The 22,996-nt window shown below is 42.9% G+C and overlaps 2 protein-coding genes across 4 annotated transcripts; one reads left to right on the top strand and one right to left on the bottom strand.

Annotated features, from left to right (window-relative positions):
* Positions 1 to 2,453: 2,453 nt before the first annotated feature.
* LOC125331792 (protein BTG1-like) lies at positions 2,454 to 3,748 on the bottom strand. The gene is made up of 2 exons (XM_048316166.1): positions 3,579 to 3,748; positions 2,454 to 3,440 (listed from the first exon to the last, which is right to left on the bottom strand). Exons 1-2 carry the CDS (start codon positions 3,694 to 3,696, stop codon positions 3,088 to 3,090), a joined length of 471 nt encoding a protein of 156 aa, XP_048172123.1. The 5' UTR covers positions 3,697 to 3,748; the 3' UTR covers positions 2,454 to 3,087.
* A 3,216-nt stretch (positions 3,749 to 6,964) lies between these two features.
* Positions 6,965 to 19,433, top strand: LOC125331835 (ATR interacting protein). Of its 3 annotated transcripts, none has more exons than XM_048316212.1 (13): positions 6,965 to 7,279; positions 8,429 to 8,511; positions 9,525 to 9,695; positions 10,338 to 10,453; positions 10,739 to 10,899; positions 11,902 to 12,000; positions 12,425 to 12,554; positions 13,314 to 14,045; positions 14,608 to 14,750; positions 15,306 to 15,397; positions 16,271 to 16,354; positions 16,631 to 16,880; positions 17,354 to 19,433. In XM_048316212.1, exons 1-13 carry the CDS (start codon positions 7,003 to 7,005, stop codon positions 17,413 to 17,415), a joined length of 2,400 nt encoding a protein of 799 aa, XP_048172169.1. In that variant the 5' UTR covers positions 6,965 to 7,002; the 3' UTR covers positions 17,416 to 19,433. The 3 variants fall into 3 exon arrangements, with proteins under 3 accessions (XP_048172169.1, XP_048172168.1, XP_048172170.1); XM_048316211.1 differs by having other exon boundaries at positions 8,426 to 8,511; XM_048316213.1 differs by lacking the exons at positions 15,306 to 15,397; positions 17,354 to 19,433 and having other exon boundaries at positions 8,426 to 8,511; positions 16,631 to 16,723.
* Positions 19,434 to 22,996: the final 3,563 nt, after the last annotated feature.

Genomic DNA, 22,996 nt, shown 5'->3' with positions numbered 1-22,996 from the left:
CTTATCTCTTGAAGTTCTCATATCAAAACCATACATCTCTGTGCTCTTAGGTCCAACTAACGAGTCAGGGGGATGATACACAATAATTGCAGTACAGAAGTGGTCAAGCTGTATAAACTAGCAGGACCTTCTATGTCAGGTGGATTTTACCACCCAGACAAATATTATGTAATTAATTTGGCAGCAAGGCAAAGTTTTGGAGAAACAGGCAAATCTATGGGGCTTTTTTCCCCTCTACTGCAGCTTTAGTTACCCAACAGTTAACCCATCCTCATCCAAACAAGCATGTACTGATTTTTCTCCATGTATTTTTAGTGCTTCAAGGAGGCCAGCATGCAGTAACCCTTCCTGCAGAATCCAAACCAGCCTGTTCTGAGTCACGACAGATTAGATGTGGTCAGTCCTGTGTGACAAGTACATCATTTTAAAGATGTTAACATTTTGCCTTGTTTGTTGCAACAGCAGAACACAAAACTTACCACATTTCAGGCAAAACACAAAGTTTATTTTATTTACCTCCTCCAAATAACTGCCTCCCTGCCTTACTACCAAGCTCTCTATTCTCCCTCAGAACAGCTTTTGTGCTGTCAGTACATCTTTGACATTTTTTAAAGCAATGGAATGCTGTTCTAGATGGCACAGATATCACAGTGTATTTACTTGCAGCTCAAGTGTTTTCTTTGCTTCAGTGGGTTTTGTTCAACTGCCCCATTGTCCCCCACCTGTTTGTCTGCAGAGTGACTTCAACTCTATGCCATTAGCTTAAATATATGAAACTTAACTTGCATTAAAGTGTCCATTCAGTGATAGACATCAAACCTGCAAAGAGCGTGGGATACTTGAGATGTGATATTACATAACAGCTGAAACATCCCATTGCTTAGGGGAGGATTAATAAAAGCAGCAGAATCCATCATGGTTGGATTAATCCGGGCTCTTCTCTGCTCTTACATGGACAAACACCAGGCAAGAACAGAACATCTGAAGAACCTGCTGCACCCTCCTTCACCTCAAACCACACCCAGCAGCTCAAAACCATATCCTGTCTCCCAAGTCATCTTCAATTCCACTTCAAGTGTTTTCTGCTATGGAAAAGCTCCTGTTAAACTGAAGACTTCATACCCATCTTTTCCAGTGGGCTCTTAATATAATGTGCAGCAAGGCCAATTACCTTTCAAATGAAATTTAACCAAAGAAGGCACCCTCACCCTTTGTAGATTTAAAGTTATTTTGCTCAATTACTGACAAATGTGTCAAATACATCCCTTAGAGATCCCTAGGAAATAGGATTACCTGCACTGAATATTCATCAGAGAAAAAGGAAAGTGTTACTGTCTCCTCAAGAGACTAAAACAATGTCGTGAAAACCAATTTCCAATCTTATCTAATAAAAAGGCAATTTGCCACCAGACCTTTAACACCCATTTGTTCAAGTAACCCAGAAACTTATTTATTGGAGTGATAGACTAGAAACACACTATCAATTTCTAGAGAGTTTTAATTACTGAGAAAATTGCACTGTGCATTTCCTCCAGATTAAACAAATACCACTAGACAAGCCTGCCTCCGAGATAATAAGCAAACAGCAAAAAGCAAGCCACAGCTTTTTCTAAGGCAAACAAAGAAAAAAACCTCTTTGTGAGCTGGAGTTCTGCCCTTTCCAGTTTGCCCAGACTTGCCCCTTCCCTCGCTGTATGTTCTACCATGTTATTGACACAGCACAAGGAGGTTTTTTTGCTGACATACTCACACCACACAAAGCTCCCTTTCATCAAGTGTTCAACCGTGCTCCAACACCAGGCTACAGAAAACAGCAATGCCAGACAGCCTTCTATGGCTGGATTAGAAACCACTGCTTCTTAGAACAGGAATCACAGTACCTCTGAATAAAATCCTTTACTGGGATATCAACACTAAGAGTATCCACATAAACCAGCAACACGAGTTTTGTTATTACATCAAACTACTGTATTTGATACTTTCAGTAACCTTGTACCCAACTGGTATTAAAGAGCCTGACAAAAATAGGGAACTCAAAGCCAGAAACAGCAGGATTTACCTTCCAGAAAAGTGAAGGCAGTTACAGCACTGATGATCATTTTCACTTGAGCTTCCTACATGGTGTTAAGTTGCAGTTTTAAACACAAACTCCACTTCCTAATAAACTCAAGTTTTGGGGTTTTTTTTTTTTGCAAGAGATCAAATATTAGAAGAGTACCTTTCCTTCCATTCAGTACCAAAAAACCCACCCAGCTCTACACAGATTATTCAGCTGAAGACAGGCAGCCAGAAAGCTTTCCCAAAACAGAGTGTTTTGTTGTGATCTGAAATAAAGATGGATGTTCACAGCTACACCTCTAACTACAAAGCCTTTTGCAATTATTACAAATGGATAGAATAAGCTTTGAGAGCAATGTTAAAAGCCTGGGGGAAAAAAACAAAACAAGTCAAAAGCATTTTAAGCAAGTCTTTATTTTTCTACTCCCATAACTAGAAATAACAAGACAACTAATTCCCCAATTCTTTTTGCTAAAATGTTGGGGTGTGGTGGAATCCAGCCCTCAAATAAATGCATGCTTTGAAAAAGGAAAAATAAAGAGTTATTTCTGTGATTTGTGCCTCACAGTCAAACTTGAATGACCCTGAGAGAAGTCTGTGCAGACAAAATCACTGGAAAGATTTATGTGCAGTTTGTTAGATCTGTTTCCCACTCCCCTCCGTGTTATTGCTCTACAAATTGCAGATTTTTTTTTTTTTTAGCAAGTACTAATTTTGACTAAAGCCCATCATAAAGAGTGCTACAATATTGCTTTTTATTACAAATAGCCAAAACTTTTTCGAAAATATAAATGTGTAAAACAATCCACCGACTGTACAGTACATTTACAGGACACAACCCAGAAAGGAACATGCAGTGTAAAGAACTGCTTTATACATTTAGCCCTTGGCCACAAAGAACTTGGCAGTACTACCACGACTTTAATGACTACAGGGAGAAAAAAAAATAATTAAAAAGTAAAAAGCTGTTACATTTAACTTTATCATGAGGTTGGGATACATACAACATCGTACAGGGAAGAGTTGTTTTTAACTAGAAACCGTCATCATGTTGTAACTCTTGGAAGGGCTGGATCTCCCAATCCTCCACTCCTCCTTGCAGCTGGTCCTGCTCTCCAGCTGTTTGGCCGCCTTCCCCCCGGGCTGGGGGCTTTCGTACAGCACACAGATAGACCCATCCTCACCTATGCGATAGGACACTTCGAAAGGGTCGACCCACAGCGTTAATTCGCTGGGTAAGAGCTGGAAGAGCCTCTCGTGGCTCAGTCCGATCATCCCCGCCGCCTTTCCTATCAAGGGGTCCATCTTATGGTTGATCCTGATGCAGCGGTAGCCAGAGCCCTTGGAGGGCACCAGGGGGAACCAGTGGTGCTTGTAGTGCTCTGCGGGAGGGAACAAAGAGGAGCTTCAGCGCGGGGCTGCGCTCCGCCGGACCCCGCGGGCGCAGGGGATGCAGGGGGTGGAGGGAAGGGATGGAGGGGATGGAAGGAAGGGATGGGGGGATGTCCCCCGGCACTCACCGCGCATCGCCTCCTGCAGGCACTCGCAGAAGCACCGCAGCTGCTCCTCGCCGACCCCACCGGCGGCCCGCAGGAGGCGGGTCACGAACGCGGCCGCCGTGGAGATCTCGGTCCTCATGTCCGCTGCCAGCGCCGCCCGGCCCGGCCCGGCCCGGCCCCCGCGGCCGGGGGCGGCTCCGCGCAACAGCCGCACGGCGCGGGCGGGACGGGGCGGGTTTGTTGTGCTGGCGGTGGGGCGGGACCGGCACGGACAGCCCGACGCACGGACACCCCGCGCCGGCGGGCAGCGCTCGGTGGCGGCGGCCGAACGCGGCCCCCCCGCTCCGGCTCGCGTTGAGCCCAACGAAAATAACGGGAGAGACGCGCGCGCAGCGGGCTCTGCCCCGCGCCCCGCTCCCACCGCGGGCGGCCGCGGCTCCGCTCAGCCCCCCGGCCGCGGCTCCGCTCAGCCCCCCGGCCGCGGCTCCGCTCAGCCCCCCGGCCGCGGCTCCGCTCAGCCCCCCGGCCGCGGCTCCGCTCAGCCCCCCGGCCGCGGCTCCGCTCAGCCCCCCGGCCGCTCCATCGCCAGCGCTCTGCCAGGCAGACGTTGCCGTCGTCCTGCCTCGTTCCCTTTTCCCTCTCGTTTCTCGGGACCCAGTACTAACACAGACTCAAAACCTCCCACACCATCTCAGCCATACAACTCCGAGGTCATCCTTAAGTGTGGGATTTCCTTTCCCTCTACCAGCAAATGACAAAACTCTTGACATTTACCCAACACCCAGAGTACTTCTCTCCTAACCAGCTCTCAGGTCTGGATCAAGATGCTATTTTGTTAGAACAAATTTTCACGGAAGTGCCCTTGGCATTTCAGTACCTCATATTTTAGGAATTAAGCTAAAAAAAAAAGTCTCTGTTGGTACCTGGACGGATTCAGCCATTCACTTACTCCAGTTTTGATTTATTCAGTGTTTTGAGAATCAGAACACAAACCCATTCTTGTCCAGGTTCATTAAAATACAGGACAAAAAAACAACAATTGCATTGGACTTACGGAATTCTTGCTAGCGTTAAGAATAAACATACCATTAACAGCACTAAGAACCGTCCAAATCCAGTCATAAGTTATTAAACTTAATGCTTAATTATGCTAAAGAGCTCCCCCCTTCCACAATGTGTGGTCCATATGAATAAACGCACAAATGCCCAGTTTTCCCAGTGATTTTACTCTTAGGTCAGACAGACAAGATTCTGCTAAAGCTAGGACAGACAGTAAGGGTCCTGGTTTTAACTTGCTTGTGAGAAACTAAAGTAATGGTAGAAGGAGAAAGCAAATGAAAGGTAACTAAAAGTATTGCAAGAGTCAAATGGCAATGCTAAAACGGCTCACATGGATTGAGGTCTGGCACCTGGATCCATTAGTCCTTAGTGGAACATTCAAATGAAATAAGAACTTCTGGCTACAAAGATCAAAAGATGCCACAGCTTTCAGGTAATCCTGGAGTCACACTTTGATTTCTCGTGTTCTCCTCAGGGAGTTTCAGATTTAAGACTCAATGTTAGCAAGACACAGAAAGATAAGAAATCAGCAGATAGGTAACTGACTTTCATCCCCCTGCCCAAAAATGGTTCCACAAGCAGATGTATTTAAAATGAATTCTACAGCTCAGACTTACTTTGTTGCTATTCTGATCCTCTGCAAGTCATTTTCTCTTCAGCAGGAACACCTGGAGTAGAGGAAAACAGAGTTGGTGTCTTGGTTTATCTTGTTAAAAATAAAGCTTGTGCAAGCATTCTATCATTCTGTTTTTCCTCAACTTCAGCTAGAGGAAGAGGAGAGAGTAAAAGTGAAGGTATATCACCCAAAGAGTATAGTGTTATTTAAAAGCAACAACAATAAAAAAATAGTAATGATAGCACAATCCTATTCATTTATTAAAAAATAAAAAAAACCCAAACAAAAAAAAAACCAACAAAAACCAAACCCCAGAATTAAGACCAAGTAATGTCTAAATCAAGTTCCTTTTCGATTACTGAAATTAAGCTCTCAATATATGTCTCTACAAATATAGGCAGTGGAAACAGAGCTCCAGAAATTACAAGGAGAGGTTTTAAACTAAACAAGCAGTTTTGGTTTTACTCTGTCTTATCAGACAGAGTATCTCTCTTTAAACAAAAAGAAATAAAACCATTCTTAAAAGCAAGAACTAACTTTTCTTTAGGGCTCGACTACAAAGACAAACATTATGTTACCATTCCCACTAGAGGGAGAAAAAGAATAATCCCAAACATAAATAATAGTACCTTCAGCGATTTGAGCATCAAACCCATCCACAATTTCCGCAATTTGGTACATAATTAACAAAACACAACTTCTCAGAGAAACAAAAAGAACACCTTCAAGCAGCACCTCAAAACTAAAATGATGCAAGCTCAGCTTCCTTCTGAGACTGCCCCTTTTCTGCGCACCTGAGCTGACCAGATGCAGCTGTTCCCACCTGCTGATTCCATAGGGATCAGCTGCTGCCCCTTTAGCACAGCTAGGAACAATGACCCTCAGGGCTTTCTAATTGGGCCTTGCTGGCTCGCCACAGGCTGTGCATGGATAAAGAAAATTACACCCTAGTAATAATCTAATTTTCCTGCGTGTAATGCGAAATAGGGAAATGAACAAGAGAAATCAGAATTCTCTGACAGAATTGGAAATTTGTCGTACTAACACAGTGGTTTTCACTTAAAAGACCATCAAGGGATTTGTAAACTGATTTATAGAAATGAAAATAATTTGTAACCCTGTTTTTAAAATGTGCTGCAAGACTATGGTCTAGGGTCCACTTAAAAGGTTTATCAACATAGCTGTAACCTCACACCCACCTGAGTTATACGGAGCTGGAAACTCCATTTCCAGTCCACCTTTAAAAACAGGCAAAATATGATTACAAAAGCAAGTTAACAGTGGAGGTTAAGCGCAGGAGTTTTGCAAATATTGCACTTTTATCTGGTAGAGGTCCCAGGTTACCAAGGGCAGTTGTGCCTGTGGCCGGCAATGCCACGGCGGCACGGGAAGGGTCACGGCCGCGCTCCCAGCCCCGGTGTGACGCCATCGTGCCCGGGATGAAGCCAGGGCCCCGCGCGGGGTGTGACGTCATCGGCCCAACCCTCACAGCGACGTCACCGCTCAAAGCCTGACGTCACCGCCTTTCCCTCACACCGCTGAGGGGACGAGCCTTCCCGCCTCCCTTCCGACCAATAAACAAGGAGCTTGCATGTCAGCCACCAACGACCAATCGCGAGGGCGCTTACAGCCGGCTCTGGCACCGCCGCCACTTCATTGGCTGTGCGGGGAAAGCTGCCCGGTGGTGATTGGCGGGTGGCGCGGCGCGCGGGGGGGGGCGCGGCCGGGGCGGCCCCGCGGCGTGTGGGCCCCGCGGGTCCCGATCCCGCCATGGCGGCGCTGCCCGGGCCGCGCAAGCGGAGCGGCCCCGCGCTCTGCCGGGAGAGCGGGGCTGCGGCCGCCCCGCCGGCGCTCCGGAACGGCCTTCCCCCGCACAAGCGCCCCAAGAGCGCCGTGACCGGCTTCGTGGACCCCTTCGGGGATAGTGATGACTTCACGGCGGACGACCTGGAGCAGATCGACATCCTGGCCTCGCAGGCGCTGTCGCAGGATCCGCCCGCGGGACACGCGTGGGGAGCCCCGGAGCTGCCCCGGGACGAGCGGCAAGGTCGGTCTGTCCCGGCGGCTGCCTAGCACTGCCCCGCTGCTGCGAAAGGGTTTGGTGTCCCTTTAGGAATCGCAGAATGGCCTGGGTTGCAAGGGTCCTTAAAGCTCGTCCAGTCCCACCCCCTGCCGCGGGCAGGGACACCTTCCACTACTCCAGGTTGCTCCAAGCCTCGTCCAACCTGGCCTTGGACACTTCCAGGGATCCAGGGGCAACCACAGCTTCTCTGGGCAGCCTGTGCCAGGGCCTCCCCATCCTCACAGGGAAGAGTTCTTCTAATATCTAACCTAAATCTCCGTCAGTGTGAAGCTCCTCCCTCTTGCCCTGTCACTACATGCTCTTGTAAATAGATTTGCTCCATCTTTCCTGTAAGTTCCCTTAGGAGACTTGCTCCTGCCTGTCCCCCTGGCCACCAGCACCCCACGGTGGTAGCCCCGGTGTCAGAGGGATGGTTGGGATTCAGAGGAATAACGAGAATAACAATCCCAGCAGGCACATTGCATTGATCTCACGGCACCAGGAGCCCCCGGTGTGTGGGGAGGTAATGCCAGCCTGGGACGAGGGTGCTGCATGTTAAACCTGCCACATAAAAAAGCCTAGTTTCCTAAACTTTTAACATGCTTTAGGTGTCATATTCTGGTAGCATGTTGGCTTTCAGAATTCTTCCCTTTAATTTCCACTACTAAGTGCATAGCATGCCTTGTATTAACAGCTGACTTTCAGGTTTACTTTGAAAAAAACAAAAGCAGGGGTTCTTCATAATGAAGCTTAGAGAGCTTGAATAATCTAAGTGTGTTTCAGCAACACTCACATCTGTCATCTCACCAGGGGAACAAGTTTTCAGTGAACCCTTGTTTGTCCATTAATTAAAGTTATCTCAGAAGAAATGCTTGCCTTTGCTGTGGGTCATCTTGCTGGTTTTCTGTGGTTAGAAATTTGAAGTAGGGGGGTTCTTCTTTTGTAAGAATTGATGCACAACCACCAGCACAGTTCCTGTGGTGATTAGATGAGGCAGTTTATGTGTTTGTAATGACAGTAAAATCCTAAGATACTCAGATGTATGCAATGACAAATAACAAAACCTTGGTGTTGAGTCACCAGTGATGTACGTACATCATCTGTGCTTCAGATTTTGGCTTTTCCCTGCAGCAGGAAGCAGAGCAGAAGATGGTCTGATGAGAGATGCATTCCAGCTTGAAGTGCTGCAGACACAGCATGAAGAAGTCAAACAGAAGGTTGGCAATATCCTCCCCTCTCCTCTGAATATCACATTTTTGATAGGACTAACTGAAAGGTGGGAGTAAATCCAGATCCAAGCATTTAATTCTAATCAAGCTGATCAATAATGTTTGTGATCCAGGGGTGTGTTAAAACCATTATACTAGGAAAAGCTCTAGTAATATTAAAGAGTGAGAGCAATATTTTATTTCTTGGTCATTTCAGATTAGCAAAAGCTAATTTTTCAGTTTTATTTGTTCCCTATCAAATAATTTCACTGCCTGTCAGTCAGTCAGCTGGAGTTGTTTTGTTCAACTTAAAAGCTTTGAAGACCTGACATGACTTTTAAGTGACTTTATGTTACTTTACCTTCTGGTGGTTCTTTATGGAAAGAGATACTCTGTTTCCCTTTCTCATCCTTCCCTCCCTTCTCTGCATTTTTCCCAGCTCTGTTATATCCACCTTTATCAGGGAATCTCCTATGTGTACACCATGTTAAACCATAATTTTACAGTTGTAGAGAAGTGTCCTTCTGCTTTTTTCTTCTTGCTTTTCTGAGTAACTTCTTTATTATCCCTCCAAAGTCTTGTCTCTGAGTGGTGGTGGCTGCTCAGGAAGTATTAGAGACTCAGTATGTCCTGAAGATACTGTCTGGGGGTGGTACCTTGTCTCAGGACAGAGTGCTTGTTGGCTGTCCTGATGGATGCAATAGTATAATTAAATTATCAGTTATCATCCAAAGAGTGAATAAATTACTGATGTGTGTGACTAGAACACTTAAAAAAAAATGTAATTGCAGAGAAGGGGAAAGAGAAGGATGGTCTTGTCATTTTTAATTAAAGAAAACAGTATCTGAGTTTGATTTCATCAGAGAAAGATTAGAGGCAACATGTGTAGAATTTATGAACTGGGTTACCAGGAGTATTTTTCTCCCTAGAAATTACAAATACACCTAATTTTCAACCACATACTGATGCAAAGACATACTTTTGGCTATATCCATCCTTTAATGCAATTCCTCTGTTTGCAGCTGAAAGAAATGCAGGATGAAATTCTTGCTAAAAATGGAGAAATTAAAATTCTGCGTGACTCAATGCAGCAGATGGAGTATGCTATGGAGGAACAGAAAAGATCATACCTGCTACTGGAGCAGCAAAAATCTCAGTTTTTAAGTGAAAAAGAAAAAGAGTTCTCCAAAAAGGTTTGTAAATATGTCAGTTACCTGCAGATCAGGTGCAGAAGCTGATTTATGACTTAATGATGTCACACACCATTTAATCAAAGAACATGTGTGTGAAATTTCCACAGTGCATGCTTTTATTTTCTTACCTAGAAGAAAGCATTTGTAAGAACTCGCTGAGGGTTTTCCCTGCCAAAATAAAGGAGTGAAATTCAGGTGGTAGAGGTTTTCATTCACTTGTTGCTTTTTCAAAGCCATCCCAACAGCATTGCAGTTGAAATGTATTTTACAGTGGGGAAAAGTGACAGAACATGCTTTGTGGCTCTGATCAGATTGCTATTCCTGTTGCAGTCATCTTTGTGCAAGCCCTGAAGAGGACAGTGGCTGCTTTTGTCCAGTTGGCTCTGCAGTTCCAGCCTCACCGTAGCCATGCTCTGCATGGCACTTGCTCTGTCTTAGCCACTCACAAAAGCTTCTTGCCTGAACTCCTGGCAGTTGATTCTCAGCTGGTGTTAATTGGACTAATGTTCATAAAAATGGCCATCTTGTGCAGAGTTCACAGTAAGCAGATGGTGATCTCGAGCTCTTACGGTAACTCAGTTGCTCTGCAGTTGCACTGCCTCTGAATGGTAACAGTAAAACTGTCCTGAACTCCTCTTTCAGTTACAGTCCTTGCACTCAGAGCTGCAGTTCAAGGATGCAGAAATGAATGAATTAAGAACACGACTTCAGAACTGTGAAAGAAATAAACACCTTTCTCAGGCAGTTCCAACGACAAGGTAGGGAGGGTTGGAAAAGGAATTTGTGTTCATTTTTGCAATACATAGTACTTAAACTATTGAAGAGGTTTTCTTTCTTCATGTAACTCTAGCTCTGTTGTCTTTAAAATATACAACCAAAAAAGTCTGATGACATCTATGGAATTTTTTCAAAAAGAGCCTTCCTTGTATCTGTGACAGAAATTCAGAGCTATAGTGAAGTATCTTTAAAACATCAGTGCAAAGAAAACACATTGTTTGATAAAATAATTACAAAAGAAATACTGATTAGTCTTTTTATCTTAGCCCTAAAAAGAATATTGCAGTACAAGTGAAATCAGAAGGATGTTCTCCACAGCCTGGAAGAAGATCTTTTCCTACAAAGGAATCCTTCAATGCTGAAACGTCCACTAGGCCATCGTGTTCTTCAGGAAATTTTATGGCCCCAACTACTTCCATCAAAGAAGGTAAACCCATGTACAGCTTGCAACATTTTTAGCTGCATGTGAACATTCTGCCTCAGAGAAGGATTTTGGTGCTCTGTGAGTCAACAGTTGCAGTCAGTTCACAGTTATTTGTTTTATTTTGGTTTTGCTTAAATTTTTTTCTACTTTAAATCAACCGGAGTTAAATAGCCATGACTGAAACTTGCATGAAGATCATTTTAATTCACACCTTAGTACCAGGTGCCAAGATGCCAATGATGAAGTGGCCAGTGGCTGCAATAAAAAACTTCATTGTGTGATGAACTAAAACATCCAAATTGTTCATCTGTCTTTTCTCATTGAATAAAGAATAGGAAATAATTTGCCTATTTCTTGGTCTGCTAGTCAGCTAATGCATTTTTTGTATTCTTGTTCTGGCTTTAAAGCTGACCTTTTTGGGGATTGGATTTTAAATGGTACATATTTAGCCATATTGAAAGAAGCAACTGAAACAACGTACTCATTTCCTCTTTTATATGTAGGGCAGTAATTCTCACAAAATTGTATCTTGAAATTCATTGAGTAAAGCTTAGGAAATCAGTATCTGCACGTATTTGAAGATTGCTATAATATGAAACAAAAGTAGTGATTTTTTTTTTTATAGCAATGGGAAAGAATAAATGGAAGCAATGTGGTATCATCAACTAATCCTTACTTGCAGTCACAAAAAATCTGAGGTGTTGCTGTCAGTTACACTGTTCATTCTGAAAATATGGGCAGTAGGAACTCCAGCAAAAAGAAGAATGCAGTAGCCTTAAAGCATTAGTATTGCTACTGTTTGTAATGGTAACAACACTCAATATGCCTATTTGTTTGAAAAAATACATTTGTTTACTTTTCTTCTGAACCTTGCAAGGCTTTTGGCCTTAGTTTGCCTGGTAATTATGACATATAGAGATGATTAAAAAATTATCTATTTCTGTGGCTGAGTGTGTGTAAAGGCTGTGTGCAGATCTATGTTCTCACAATCCCTGTTTGTTTCAGACAGTAAGATAACACCTCCTGAAGTTTCATCCCTGAAGCAGCACAAAGCAACAGGAAAAAACGGTTCCTACAACTCTGTCCCCAAACGAAATACACAAGGTAACTTAATTCTGTTAATGCAGAAATCAAACCAGGGAAAGCGTATTTAAAAAAAACCCAAGCACTATAATAAGCATTTTCAACAGTCCTTCAGGGTACTATCTTAGTGACAGTTGGCAGTGGAATTTTATCACATAATTTCAATGTCTGGAATGGAAAATGGAGGGCAAGCTACCAGAACAGCTGGGATATGTGATCACTTGGCTCAAGCTAGTTTGCTAATATGGGATCATAATTAAAATACCTCTAAATATAATTTGGTTTATATTTAAGTATCTTAAATTCTTGTTAAGAAAGAAGATTCATAATGAAAGAAACATTTTGGGGTTGAGAGCACTCTAAAGAAGGCTGATCTTTTGAAATACTAGTTTTTTGTTGTTGATGATGGCAAAGCTACTCCAACAAAAACGCTGTATCCTTCCAGGTTCTATCTTGCTGAATGCACTGATGAAGCAGCCCATTGTCCCTGGGTCATTTCTAGGACTCTGCCACCTTCTCAGTAGCAACTCTGAGCCTCTACCTGGAGCTGTGTTGCCGCCCAACTCTTTGGATATGTAAGTTTTATTTTCTTTGTTAAACTGTATCTGCCATGTTCAAGTACAGTGGCATTCTCTGTACTAAGAAACACTTGGTCATGCAGGACAGCTCATTCCCTGTGGTAAATCCTGCTCTGCTTAGGCCATTTAGTGCAAAATTTGGAACATCGTTCTGCATCTTTGATTATCACAGATACTAAACAGTGGAACATCACAAAGAGATAAATTAGGTTAATTATCTATTAGGGGAAGGCACAGACCTAAACCTGGGAGTAGCTGTTAGCAGCTTGCATTGCAATGAGGTAAGCACAGAAATATGATCATGAGTTAAGGGGGAAGAAAATGTTGAAAATGTGATTAGAAGTTGGTTTTGTATCTTCGGAATAGAAACTGTGTTCAATTTGTAATGTACAATTTGAGTGCAATTTTCCAAGATGTATTTATATTTCCTGGTAAAGCATTTTAAATATGAATATTGGATATGAATTATAACAGCTTTTCACTTTACAGAATTAGGCTGTAGCTCCTGAAATACCTTTGCTTTTCTGATAGGTTATTTTATTAGTAATAAAACCTAGAATGCTTCGAAATGGCTCTTCCATGCAGGCATCAAGGAGCAGGATGATGTTTTTCCCCCTTTTTTTCTCTTTTGGAAACAGACATCTCTCAGTACTCCGTCCTTTCCATTATTCAATTCATAATATGGATAACTCAGATTTCAACTCTGTTCTCTGCCTTTTCTTGTGAAGCATGTCCCTTTTACTTTTATTTGGACAGGAAGCCCACGCAAGTCCCCAGCAGCAGGACAACTCAAGAAGGAATCGCTCCTCTTGTATCCCTGCAAGAAGCTCAAAAACTGGCCATAACAGGACTGAACTTGATTGCTCTGGATGAAGGATTATCTGAAGGAGGCCCAGCAGAAGGCCAGGGAGGGCTCCTGCCCCTCACACAGAGCAGGATCCAAGGTGCTGTGCATCTCCTGCCCCTGGTGGAGCACCACGTTGGTGCCTTCTGCCAAGCAGAGCAGCTTGGGGACACATCCGGGAATGGAGCTTGTGGGACCCATCCAGCTGCTGCTTCCAGAGCCAGCACAAACACAGTGTCAAGCAAGGAGGACTTCAGGTTGTCTCTTGAAGAAATGACTCTTGTATCACTGGGGATCCTTTATTATTTGGTGTTCTACAGCTGGGATGTTGTCCACACACTGCTGTCTGCTGAAGTGGAAAAAAGTTCTGCTGCTGGAGACGAAGAGATTTCCAAGATGGACAAAAATGTGTCGTGTGACAATCAGTGTGACAATAAAGAAGAGAGCAGGACACAAGGAGGGCTTCCTGCAGCTCCACAGGATCCTCCCAATAATGATCGAGCTCAACATTCTTTGTTTAAAAAGCTGCTTCAGATTTTAGCTTTTTCTGCTGCAAGGGGCTCCCAGACTGACAATATCCTGAGCCAAAGCCTAAAGGTTTTGGTGAAATTAGCTGAAAATTCAACTATGGACTTGTTAATAAAGTAAGTCAGTAATAGCTTGAAAATTATTTCAGAGTCTGCTGTTTAGCAGTTTTCATTCTCTGTTGAAACTCATCTGGGCAGATTTCAGTAGAAGTTGTGCCATGTATGAGAGAAATCACATCTCAGATCACCTTTGAGAAGCAGCTGAGGATCTTTCTACTGCCTTTTCTGTTAATGAGTGTAATAATCATCCCTGATCAGTAACAAGGTTTGCTGATGATGTTTGTATGAAGCAGATGCTGTTGCCACATTAAAAGTGAGGAAGCTTCTTAAGGCCACATGCAGATCAGAGTATTTATAACATTCATTCTGGGGTTTTTTTGGGAGGTGCATAAGGAAGGAAAGCATAGGATCTCATTCTGGCAGGTGAAACTGCTAGTGTGAGCTGCAGACTGCCAAAAGTAACTGTTTTTCAGCATGCTTGGTATTTATGATGGATGATTTGAGATCAGGAATGTTCTGAATAGCTAAAAAAGCACACATTATGATGCTGTCTACAAAAAACAGTGTATTTTCAACTTGTAACTGCACTTCCCATTCCTAACTAAGTTTTGTTTTGAAGTTTCCAGCACTTACTGAGTAGCCAGATACTGCAGCGCTGTCTGTGTCCCGAGACCCCTCTGCCTGCTGTGCTTCTGACTGTGAGACTCCTGTGTGTTCTTGCTCAGCACCACGTGTTGGTTGCTCAGCTCTGTTCTCATTCAGGTAAAAGACTGCAGGACACAGAGAACTGTTACCATGACTAAAAGCAATGTGAACAGGCCTTGGCTCCAAGGTGCTGAAACCCCAGAAGGCAAAAAGCTATGTTACCTGAAAACTTGTTTTCTGGTTATGACTTGGAGAGTATTTGTCTTGGGGTATCTGTCTACAAGCAGTGCTTTTGATAGCCACTTTAAAATCACTTTCTAGATTGTGTATTTAAGGCTGATGAGGGAAAAAGGGGCTTTTGAGGAGTTTTGAAGTTAAATTTGTCTGTCTCATGGCACTGTTGATTTTAGGGATTTCAGTTGTTCTGCATGACAAATGGCCTCTGTTCACTTCCTTATGAATGAACCAGGACAAGATTACCACAAAGGCAAATAGGAAGTTTAGGGATACCAATTCCTCAGCACTGCTGACGATGTGTGAAGTAAAGCAAGAAGCTGGGCCTGTACCACAAGTCCTAGGATAGCACTCAAAATGTTTTCTTGCCTGATAGAATTAATCTTTGTCATGAAAAAGTGGCTGGTTGGGAAAAGAACAAAGTTCTCTCTGTTTCAGACACTTGCCTTCTCCTTGCACTCTACATGTACATAACATCAAGACCAGATAAATCAGCATCTGAAATGCTCTGGCTTCAGCTGGAGCAAGAGGTAACCACGGCTGACTGTCCATGTGCTCTTTCCTTTTCCTTCCAGTTGGGGGAGTGGGAGGAGCAGGACAACACACAAATTGAATGAAAACAAGTTCTTTCTCTAGCTGAAATACAAAACTGCAAGTATGGGCTTGCAGTAAGGGATTACATTGATTTTTGAAAGGACCTGCTTGAAACTGAATCAGTAACTACCCTTAAAGAGAGCACTGGTCATAATAGTCTTTTAAGTGACTGAAAAAACCAAGGAAGATCCTAGGATGGCTGCAGATGTTCAGCACTAAGCTTTATTTTGCTTTTAGATCAATAGACAAGTAAAAAGAAGCAAGATTTGTGTTTCCTTTTGATTGTATTTATTACATCTAAAAGGCATTCTGTAGTGATTTAGGATTTATATTCCTGGTATTCAATGGAAATGCTAACTTGCTGTCTAACAGTCATGGTTATATACAGAAAGAATAGCTTTTAAACCTAATTTGTGTTGTTTGTACAGACAGAGCTGACTTATTTGAGGTTCTATTTGCTCTACTTCCCTCCTTTTAAAGAATTTTGAACCATTTCCATTGTGCCCCTACCTGCCTCGTTATATTAAGTGTAAACACGTAATTTGTAGGCAGTGAATTAAAGGCCACTGACCTTGTCAGCCTCGCTCATCAGAAAGTTGAGAAGGTTTCTGTGCAAAGCAAATTCTGTGTGTGTAAAGTGTTACAGGGGAAAAAAACTTGTACAATTTTGAAGGTAAATGAGATCATCAATTACAAAAAAAAAACCAAACCCCTGAACAATTTTTGAAACCAGCAATGCATTATCATTTCTACCTCTTCTTAGCTGCAACTCACACAACTCACTCTAACACAGCCTGTGTTTGTAACAGACAGTCAGGCTCCTGACACGCTGCATGTGGTGCTCCAGACCAGCAGTTTTATTTCCTGGCACAGACTGTCAGTGCAACCTCGAGGTACGTTCACCACAGCCCCCACTTTAGCCTGCTGAGAACTTCAGACTTCTCAATGCTGAAATTGCTTTTTGCCCCTTTTATTTTTTTTGCTGTAGTGGAACAGAAGTGTCCTGTACTTTAGAGGATGCCACCTTCTAGGAAGCTTGCTTTGGCTTGCTAGAAAAATTCTGAAATTTGAAAGTCTGAAGAGATGAAGCACTAAAGTTCATACTGAAATAAGTTTTCTGCTCCTGTATTTTTACTTTGTGTATTGAGGCACTGTTTTTCTTCTTGCAGGTGGTTAAGGCATTAATTGTAATGTTGCACAGACAGTGGATGAAGATTAGAAGATCTGAGACCAGCTTGTGTGCACATAAGGAACGAGTTATTCAGTTTTTACGGGATGCTGTTTTACTCTTGCACAGCCTGTCTCAGAAAGATAAACTGTTCCATGAACACTGTTTGGAAGTTCTCCATCAATATGACCAAGCCATGCCAGGCATAAGGGCCATTCTCAAAAAGACTCAAAAACTGACTGCCTCTGAAGGTAAAAATCAGTCAAATGTTGGCTTTTTTCCATGTTGCAGAAATAAAAATTTCATTTCTGTCACTTTTCTCTTTTAACAAGTACCACAGCTGGTTGTTGGTTAGATCTCTGGAGGCAGTTTAGATTAGATAGCAGGAAAAATTCTTCCCTGTGAGAGTGGGGAGGCCCTGGCACAGGGTGCCCAGAGAAGCTGTGGCTGCCCCATCCCTGGAAGGGTTCAAGGCCAGGTTGGACAGGGCTTGGAGCAACCTGGGGTAGTGGCAGCTGTCCCTAAAAAAGGCATTAAAGAAAAGAGGGGGAGAAGTTTGTGTGACAAAACACAAATCTAAAGACCTGTTTGCATGACACATTCAAAAATGGTATTTGCTGTAGTCTTCTACTAGTATGTTTTAAAGTGCAGATACCAGCTATAATTATACTGTATCACATAGACAAAAAAATCATTCTCTGAAACATTATTATGTTTTGTGCAGAGCTGATTTTGGATGAACTGTATCCTCCTGAGCCTGAAGACCAAGGAATGGACTCCAGCTAGCCAAAATCAAAGAGCAAAAATCTGTCCTTCCTCATCTGAATCATCATTGCCAATGTAAATGTGAACTTTAAATCATCCTTCTAAGTGATAATTGTAGGTTGCACTCAAACACAGCACAGCTCAGACACATTTCTTTGTTGTAATTATTTCAGTGCCATCTAAATGTAGCTGAAAGCAAAAGAACTTTGATGAGAGAGTGATACTGCTGTGCAAACCCACTCAATGGCTTATGACTGGTTCTGGTTATGAATTTCATCCTGTATGAATTTGCTGTGAATGAAATGGAAATTCCTCTCTACTACTCTCCATTTGACTGGGACTACAGCTGAATTTAAGATGCTGAATGTGCCCAGGTGTTTGGCATCAGAACACACTTGTTTCTTTTGTACCACTTTGTGTGACTTCCAGAATTTTCGTATTGTTTGTATTAGTAAACAATTAATGGTGATTTTAAAAACCCTTCTAGAAATAACTTAAGAGTTGGCAGTTCACTATGGGGCTTTGGATTTCTTGCTGAGGATTGGTCACCTGAGTTCACTCAATTTCATGAATCTGCTGAAAATGTAATTACTGAGGTGCCAGAACAAAAAATACTAGAACTTATATTCTATAATTCACCTTAAAAGAGTAAGATGGTAGTGTTGATGGTAGAGTTCATCCTAGGCAATAGAAGGATATTTAAATGTTTGCAGAATGACTGGGGTTTTTGGTCATAATGAAGATGAAGGAGCATCTCATTCCTAGGATTCTGCACCAAAGACTGGAGGAAGAGCTGTTGCCCCACCCTTTGAAGCGTGTATGATCCTCACTGTCACACTGGGCTGTAGGTCATCAGCTGAGCCTTAGACCCTAAAAAGGGAAATGAGAGTGTTACTAAAATGAGCCCACAGGTTTGTGTTTTTAGATGGGAGAGCTTTTTTCAACAGGGACTTGGTTAAGAATGAGCCTGGATCAACATACCAGGAGGACAAGAGACTGTACTAGAGTGGGAAGGAAGCCCTTGGAAAATTGGGCAACACTCAGTTCTCTGGTCATGCCCAAAGAGGCTGTGGCCTGCCCTGGAGCAAAGAGCCCCACTCCAGTGTGCTCAGCAACCTCCTGGCTTGGCCCTTGCTTTGGAAGAGAACTTGCCCAGAAATGCCTATGCAGGAAGAACCAGGATGATAATCCAGCATCTCCCAAGAGCCAAAGCTCCTTCCTCCCCCCAGCCTGGGCTCAGCCTCCTCCTCTCCTGAGCAGCAGCTGGGCCAGGCAGGGCCAGGTCGGTGCTGGGAAACACAAGCTGCCAACTGCTCCTCTCAGTAACAGGTTTCAAGTCCCTTGTAGCATCTGGAAAACTGCCATTTTCCTGCTGAGATGCACCAAGGAAGGATGCACAGGCACAGAGCAGCAAAGCCCTTCGAGTCTGTGTGCTTGCATGGTCATGACCCTGGAACTGCCGCCAGGGCCCTGGACAAGACATGCTGGAGGTTGGTGTGACAAAAAACATTTGATTTGTCAATGTAAAGCAAATAAACAAAGCACACCCCCCCCCCCCCCCCCCAAAAAAAAAAAAAAAAAAGAAAAACAACCACCAAACAGCATTTCCTGGTCTTCAGGATTAAAAAGAAGAGCTGAAAAGTGGATGTAAGAACTCTTTCCTTCCTCAAAACCAAAATAAACATTAAGGTAATTCTTTAAGAGCAGCCCAATGAGCAGGAGCTGTGGTGAAGCAGAATCTGGCTGTGAGCCTGCTGTGAGGGGCAACCTTAGAGCTGTCCTAACAAAGAGAGGACAGTCACAGTATCTCAAATATCCCAAAACGAACTGATCTGCCATCACCTTTCAACCGTTCTCACCACTTTATTTCTCTAAACAATTTGAGTTCATAGAGATAAGAGACATTTAACCCGTTTCAGCAAACAGACCAAACGAACTGTTAAGAAGAGTTTGGACAAAAACCAGTTAAGGAATCCCAAAGTGTTGGAACAATCCTGTTATAAAAAGTTGTTTAAAAAAAATTCCTGGCTTCATCTAAAGGGTGTGTGTATGGCAACTTGGAAAAAGGGAGAAGGGGATTATTGCTAAACTTTATATAAACAGAAGAGTTATCTGTGGAAAAAACTGGTAGGAAAACTCCTAAGTGTTCCCTCCTGGCTCTGCATCCCCTCCTATCCACCCCCTCTAACAGACAACACCCAAGAATGTACATTTACATTCTCATTGAGTTTTCCCCCACCTCTGGACTTCAAAGGAGTACAACTCAGGCTCCTCTATACACCAAACAGACCCAAAACCCTACACTTCCAACTGGCAGGAATTACAGTAACAGCACGGTATTGTGAAATTAAACCATAGCTATTAAAATTGAAGGCATTTTCTGTGACGGAAAAATTCACATTCCTAAGTAAAAATGAGGCTGTACTCCTAAAGAGAAAAGGCAGAAAGAAATATACTTACAGAACCACCATAATTCAATATTTATTAAGACATTTACAGTGACCAATCTTGTCAGGATTAAAATTGTTCTGACCTTCAGTAATTCTCCCCTTTTTACATTCTCCTGGAATTTTTCTCAGGATTAAAAAGATCCAATCATGTATGCAACAGCTGGTTATCCCTGATCATCAGTTCTTCACTCCCTGAAGAATTCCCAGCTCAGCAGCTTTTCCACAGCCAGTTTCCATTTCCCCAACATGTTAAAGATAAGCTGTGCCTCCACATTAAGTGAGAAAAGCAATTTACTCTGGCATCAAGCACAGTCACAGGACTGAACAATGAAGTATTGAGCAAAGGAAAGGCACTAGGCATGTTCTACACACGATTATAACATTCCTCAGCAGCAGCCACCCATGCTTTCTTGCCTGTGGGGCAACCAGAGTTTCCCCTTGGCTGAAAGCTGAGCTCACCAGAGCTGCTTTTTCCTGCTCATTGAGCTGAATTCCTACACCTCCCAGAATCATTGACTTGGTGAAGGTTGGAAAGGGTCTCTGCAGCTCATCCAGCCCGGAGGTGAAACAAACTCCCACAGAGAAGCCAAACAACAGCTTTGTGTCATGTCAGGCCTCAAAACCCTGTTTTTTAAACCAAACTGACATAGGTGAAGGTGGCAAATAAAAAATACCTCATCCTGTAGCACACAACATCCCTGACCTGAGCTGGGTTTATTCATATTAATCCCACCAGTGTGAGCTACTACTTAAAAGCCTGTGCTAAACAATTAGAACAGAGTCATCCTAACCACTGAATGTTTTTGTTACAGTCTGCAATATTATTTATGGCTGTAATGGCCAAATGGTTACAGTTAAGGTCAAAGGCAGCAGTTCTGCCTGCACAGACTGTGAGTTATCTACTGTGAATGTAACAGCAAATGCAAACTTCCATTTCCACTGTAAATTGTTAAAAAATATACATTGTTGATTGCAATTTAGCAGACTGAAAAGATGATCTATGAGCTCTATAAAGATCTACAAACCCACTGTGGCTGAAGTTTATCAAAGTGCTTCCAAGAGCAAGGGCCAGCACCTTCAGAGTCTGAAACGTGACTGCCAGCACTGCTGAGCACAGACTAATCTGAGAACTTAGTCCTGAAGAGTTCAGTGCAATAGCTGCTCAAAGGCTAACCTGCTTTTGAAAACACCCAGAGGAAATAGCCAGTTTGTTTTCATATATGGTCAGAATATAATAAACAATGCCTGTAGAGTGTCCTAACAGAGGTAACACAAACAGTAATGTTTTAGTCTATGCATTAATCATGTTGTAGGTTGGTGTTTTGAGAATGAACAATTTGTTTTGCTCAAGAACCTTCACAGCACAGCTGAGCTGCAACCCCTCAGCAGGGGCAAGGTATGATCAGAGAGTGAACCAGAGCTCCCACTGCAGGAGCAAGAAGTGTTAGAATGAAAAGGCTCCAGTAGCTGATTCTAAAGTTATTTTGACTGCAGTAAGGGAAATGGGATTACCAGAGGTTATTTTATAATGGTTTGTAATGGCCCTGAGTGGGGGCTGCCTTTGCAGAGGAGACAATTCCATCAGTGCAGGAGCCTGAGCTCTTGCAAGGATAAAGTAACATTTTCTTCAGTTTTCTCTCACCTCTGACAGGTCTAACTCATGCACTTTTTTCCCCTCCTATATGGCTGACTGAACAGCTGTAAATCTGACCAGGTTCCTATAGCACAGGCTGCAGAAACAACTAGATGAGGTCAAATAATAACCAGAGGGAAAAAAATAGGCCCCAAACCACTGGCTAAAGCAAACCTGGTGAGTTACTACAAGTGCTGAGATACAATACTGAGTTTCCATGCTTGGAAAAAATAAAACGGGCAAGAATTGCTTGTTTGACAATAATTGCTTAAGTTTTTCCCTCCTGTGTGTCCAGCTCTTCCCACACAACCCTGCCAGAGATTTTAAATGCATGCCAAATTTTGTTCTGGAAAAATTCACACTACCATCAACAACTGCTGATTAAATACCATGAAAACATAACCAGCAATATTCCTCACCTGAACCTGGACTCTCAACTTTTCATTTCAGCAGTTTGCTCTCCAATGCAATGTTTTGCTGCAATAAAGGGTGAAGGTACCTTTGAAACCCTATGTACTCCTTAAAGAGAATCTGCAGGTTTTAATCAAAACCCAGGTTCTGCTCCTCAGCCTCATGTGCAGAGAGAGCGGAAGGCACACAGCTTTCCTCTGAGCACTTCGCTGCCTGTCACTTCTCAAACTCAGCCATACTGCACAGGTGCACCTGCTAAAAGTCATGGGAAAAGAGAAACAGATGAACTAAAAAGGAGTGCCAACAAAATCATCACAAATAACTGCAATTTTCCTGGTCTCATTTCTAGCACAAATATTAATTACATGTTTTCTAGATTCAGGTTTTTAGGAGCATGCACTTTGTCTGCTGCCCCCAGTCAACTAAGAGAAAATGTGAAATAAAAATGGAAGTGAAATTATCTATATGCATCTCCAACACATTATCAGCCTGCAGCTGAGACTTCAACAAATTCAAGAACACTACAAAACTACTCAATTATTGTGGGGTTTTGATTGGGTGTTTGTGGGGGTTTTTAAATTTCTGTGTTTCTCCCTTTGTTTTTTCTTTTAAATGCTACATTAGAACGTAGCTGGCAATTCAAGGTAATAATGGTGGTACACTAAACATCAATTCCCTGCTGCATGGTGTCACAAAGAGTATTCTTGACCTGCTCAAAGAAAATATTTTCAGGTGAAAGTGAATGCAAACTTTCTAAAGCATTTTTTTAAAACTAGAAAATACACAAACACATCAGCAAAAACATTTTCACACAGAGTAGAAAGCATCACTTACCTCATGTTGAATTGCTCAAGTTATGAGTGAGGCATAATACTCAACACACAAGTCTAAACAGGCTGAGAAGATATTAAACTTTAATGAAATTACAGACTTCCTTGCAATCAATCCTTTTGGATTTGGCTTGGCAACATCCTGTCAGAGGATCATTCAGGAGCTTACACTGTCCTTGCTTTATGTTGTGACCTGTGATTTTGGTTAGGCTTCAGTCTCCACCACCAAAAGTGATATCCATGATACAAGGTGACTTAAAGTACACTCAGTAACATGA

Source organism: Corvus hawaiiensis, chromosome 11 (genome assembly GCF_020740725.1).
Source record: "Corvus hawaiiensis isolate bCorHaw1 chromosome 11, bCorHaw1.pri.cur, whole genome shotgun sequence".
NCBI classification, from domain to species: Eukaryota; Metazoa; Chordata; class Aves; order Passeriformes; family Corvidae; genus Corvus; species Corvus hawaiiensis.
The sequence above is the reverse complement of the archived record's forward strand: the minus strand, read 5'-3'. Positions and strand labels throughout refer to the sequence as shown.

Excerpts from the sequence above, each read along its gene's own strand:
- LOC125331792 (XM_048316166.1), bottom strand. The coding sequence starts at position 3,696 with ATGAGGACCGAGATCTCCACGGCGGCCGCGTTCGTGACCCGCCTCCTG. Across the intron at positions 3,441-3,578 it reads CCTGCAGGAGGCGATGCGCG|AGCACTACAAGCACCACTGG; the intron begins GTGAGTGCCGGG and ends TCCCTCCCGCAG.
- LOC125331835 (XM_048316211.1), top strand. The coding sequence starts at position 7,003 with ATGGCGGCGCTGCCCGGGCCGCGCAAGCGGAGCGGCCCCGCGCTCTGC. Across the intron at positions 12,001-12,424 it reads CCCCAAACGAAATACACAAG|GTTCTATCTTGCTGAATGCA; the intron begins GTAACTTAATTC and ends GTATCCTTCCAG. Across the intron at positions 16,881-17,353 it reads AAAACTGACTGCCTCTGAAG|AGCTGATTTTGGATGAACTG; the intron begins GTAAAAATCAGT and ends TGTTTTGTGCAG.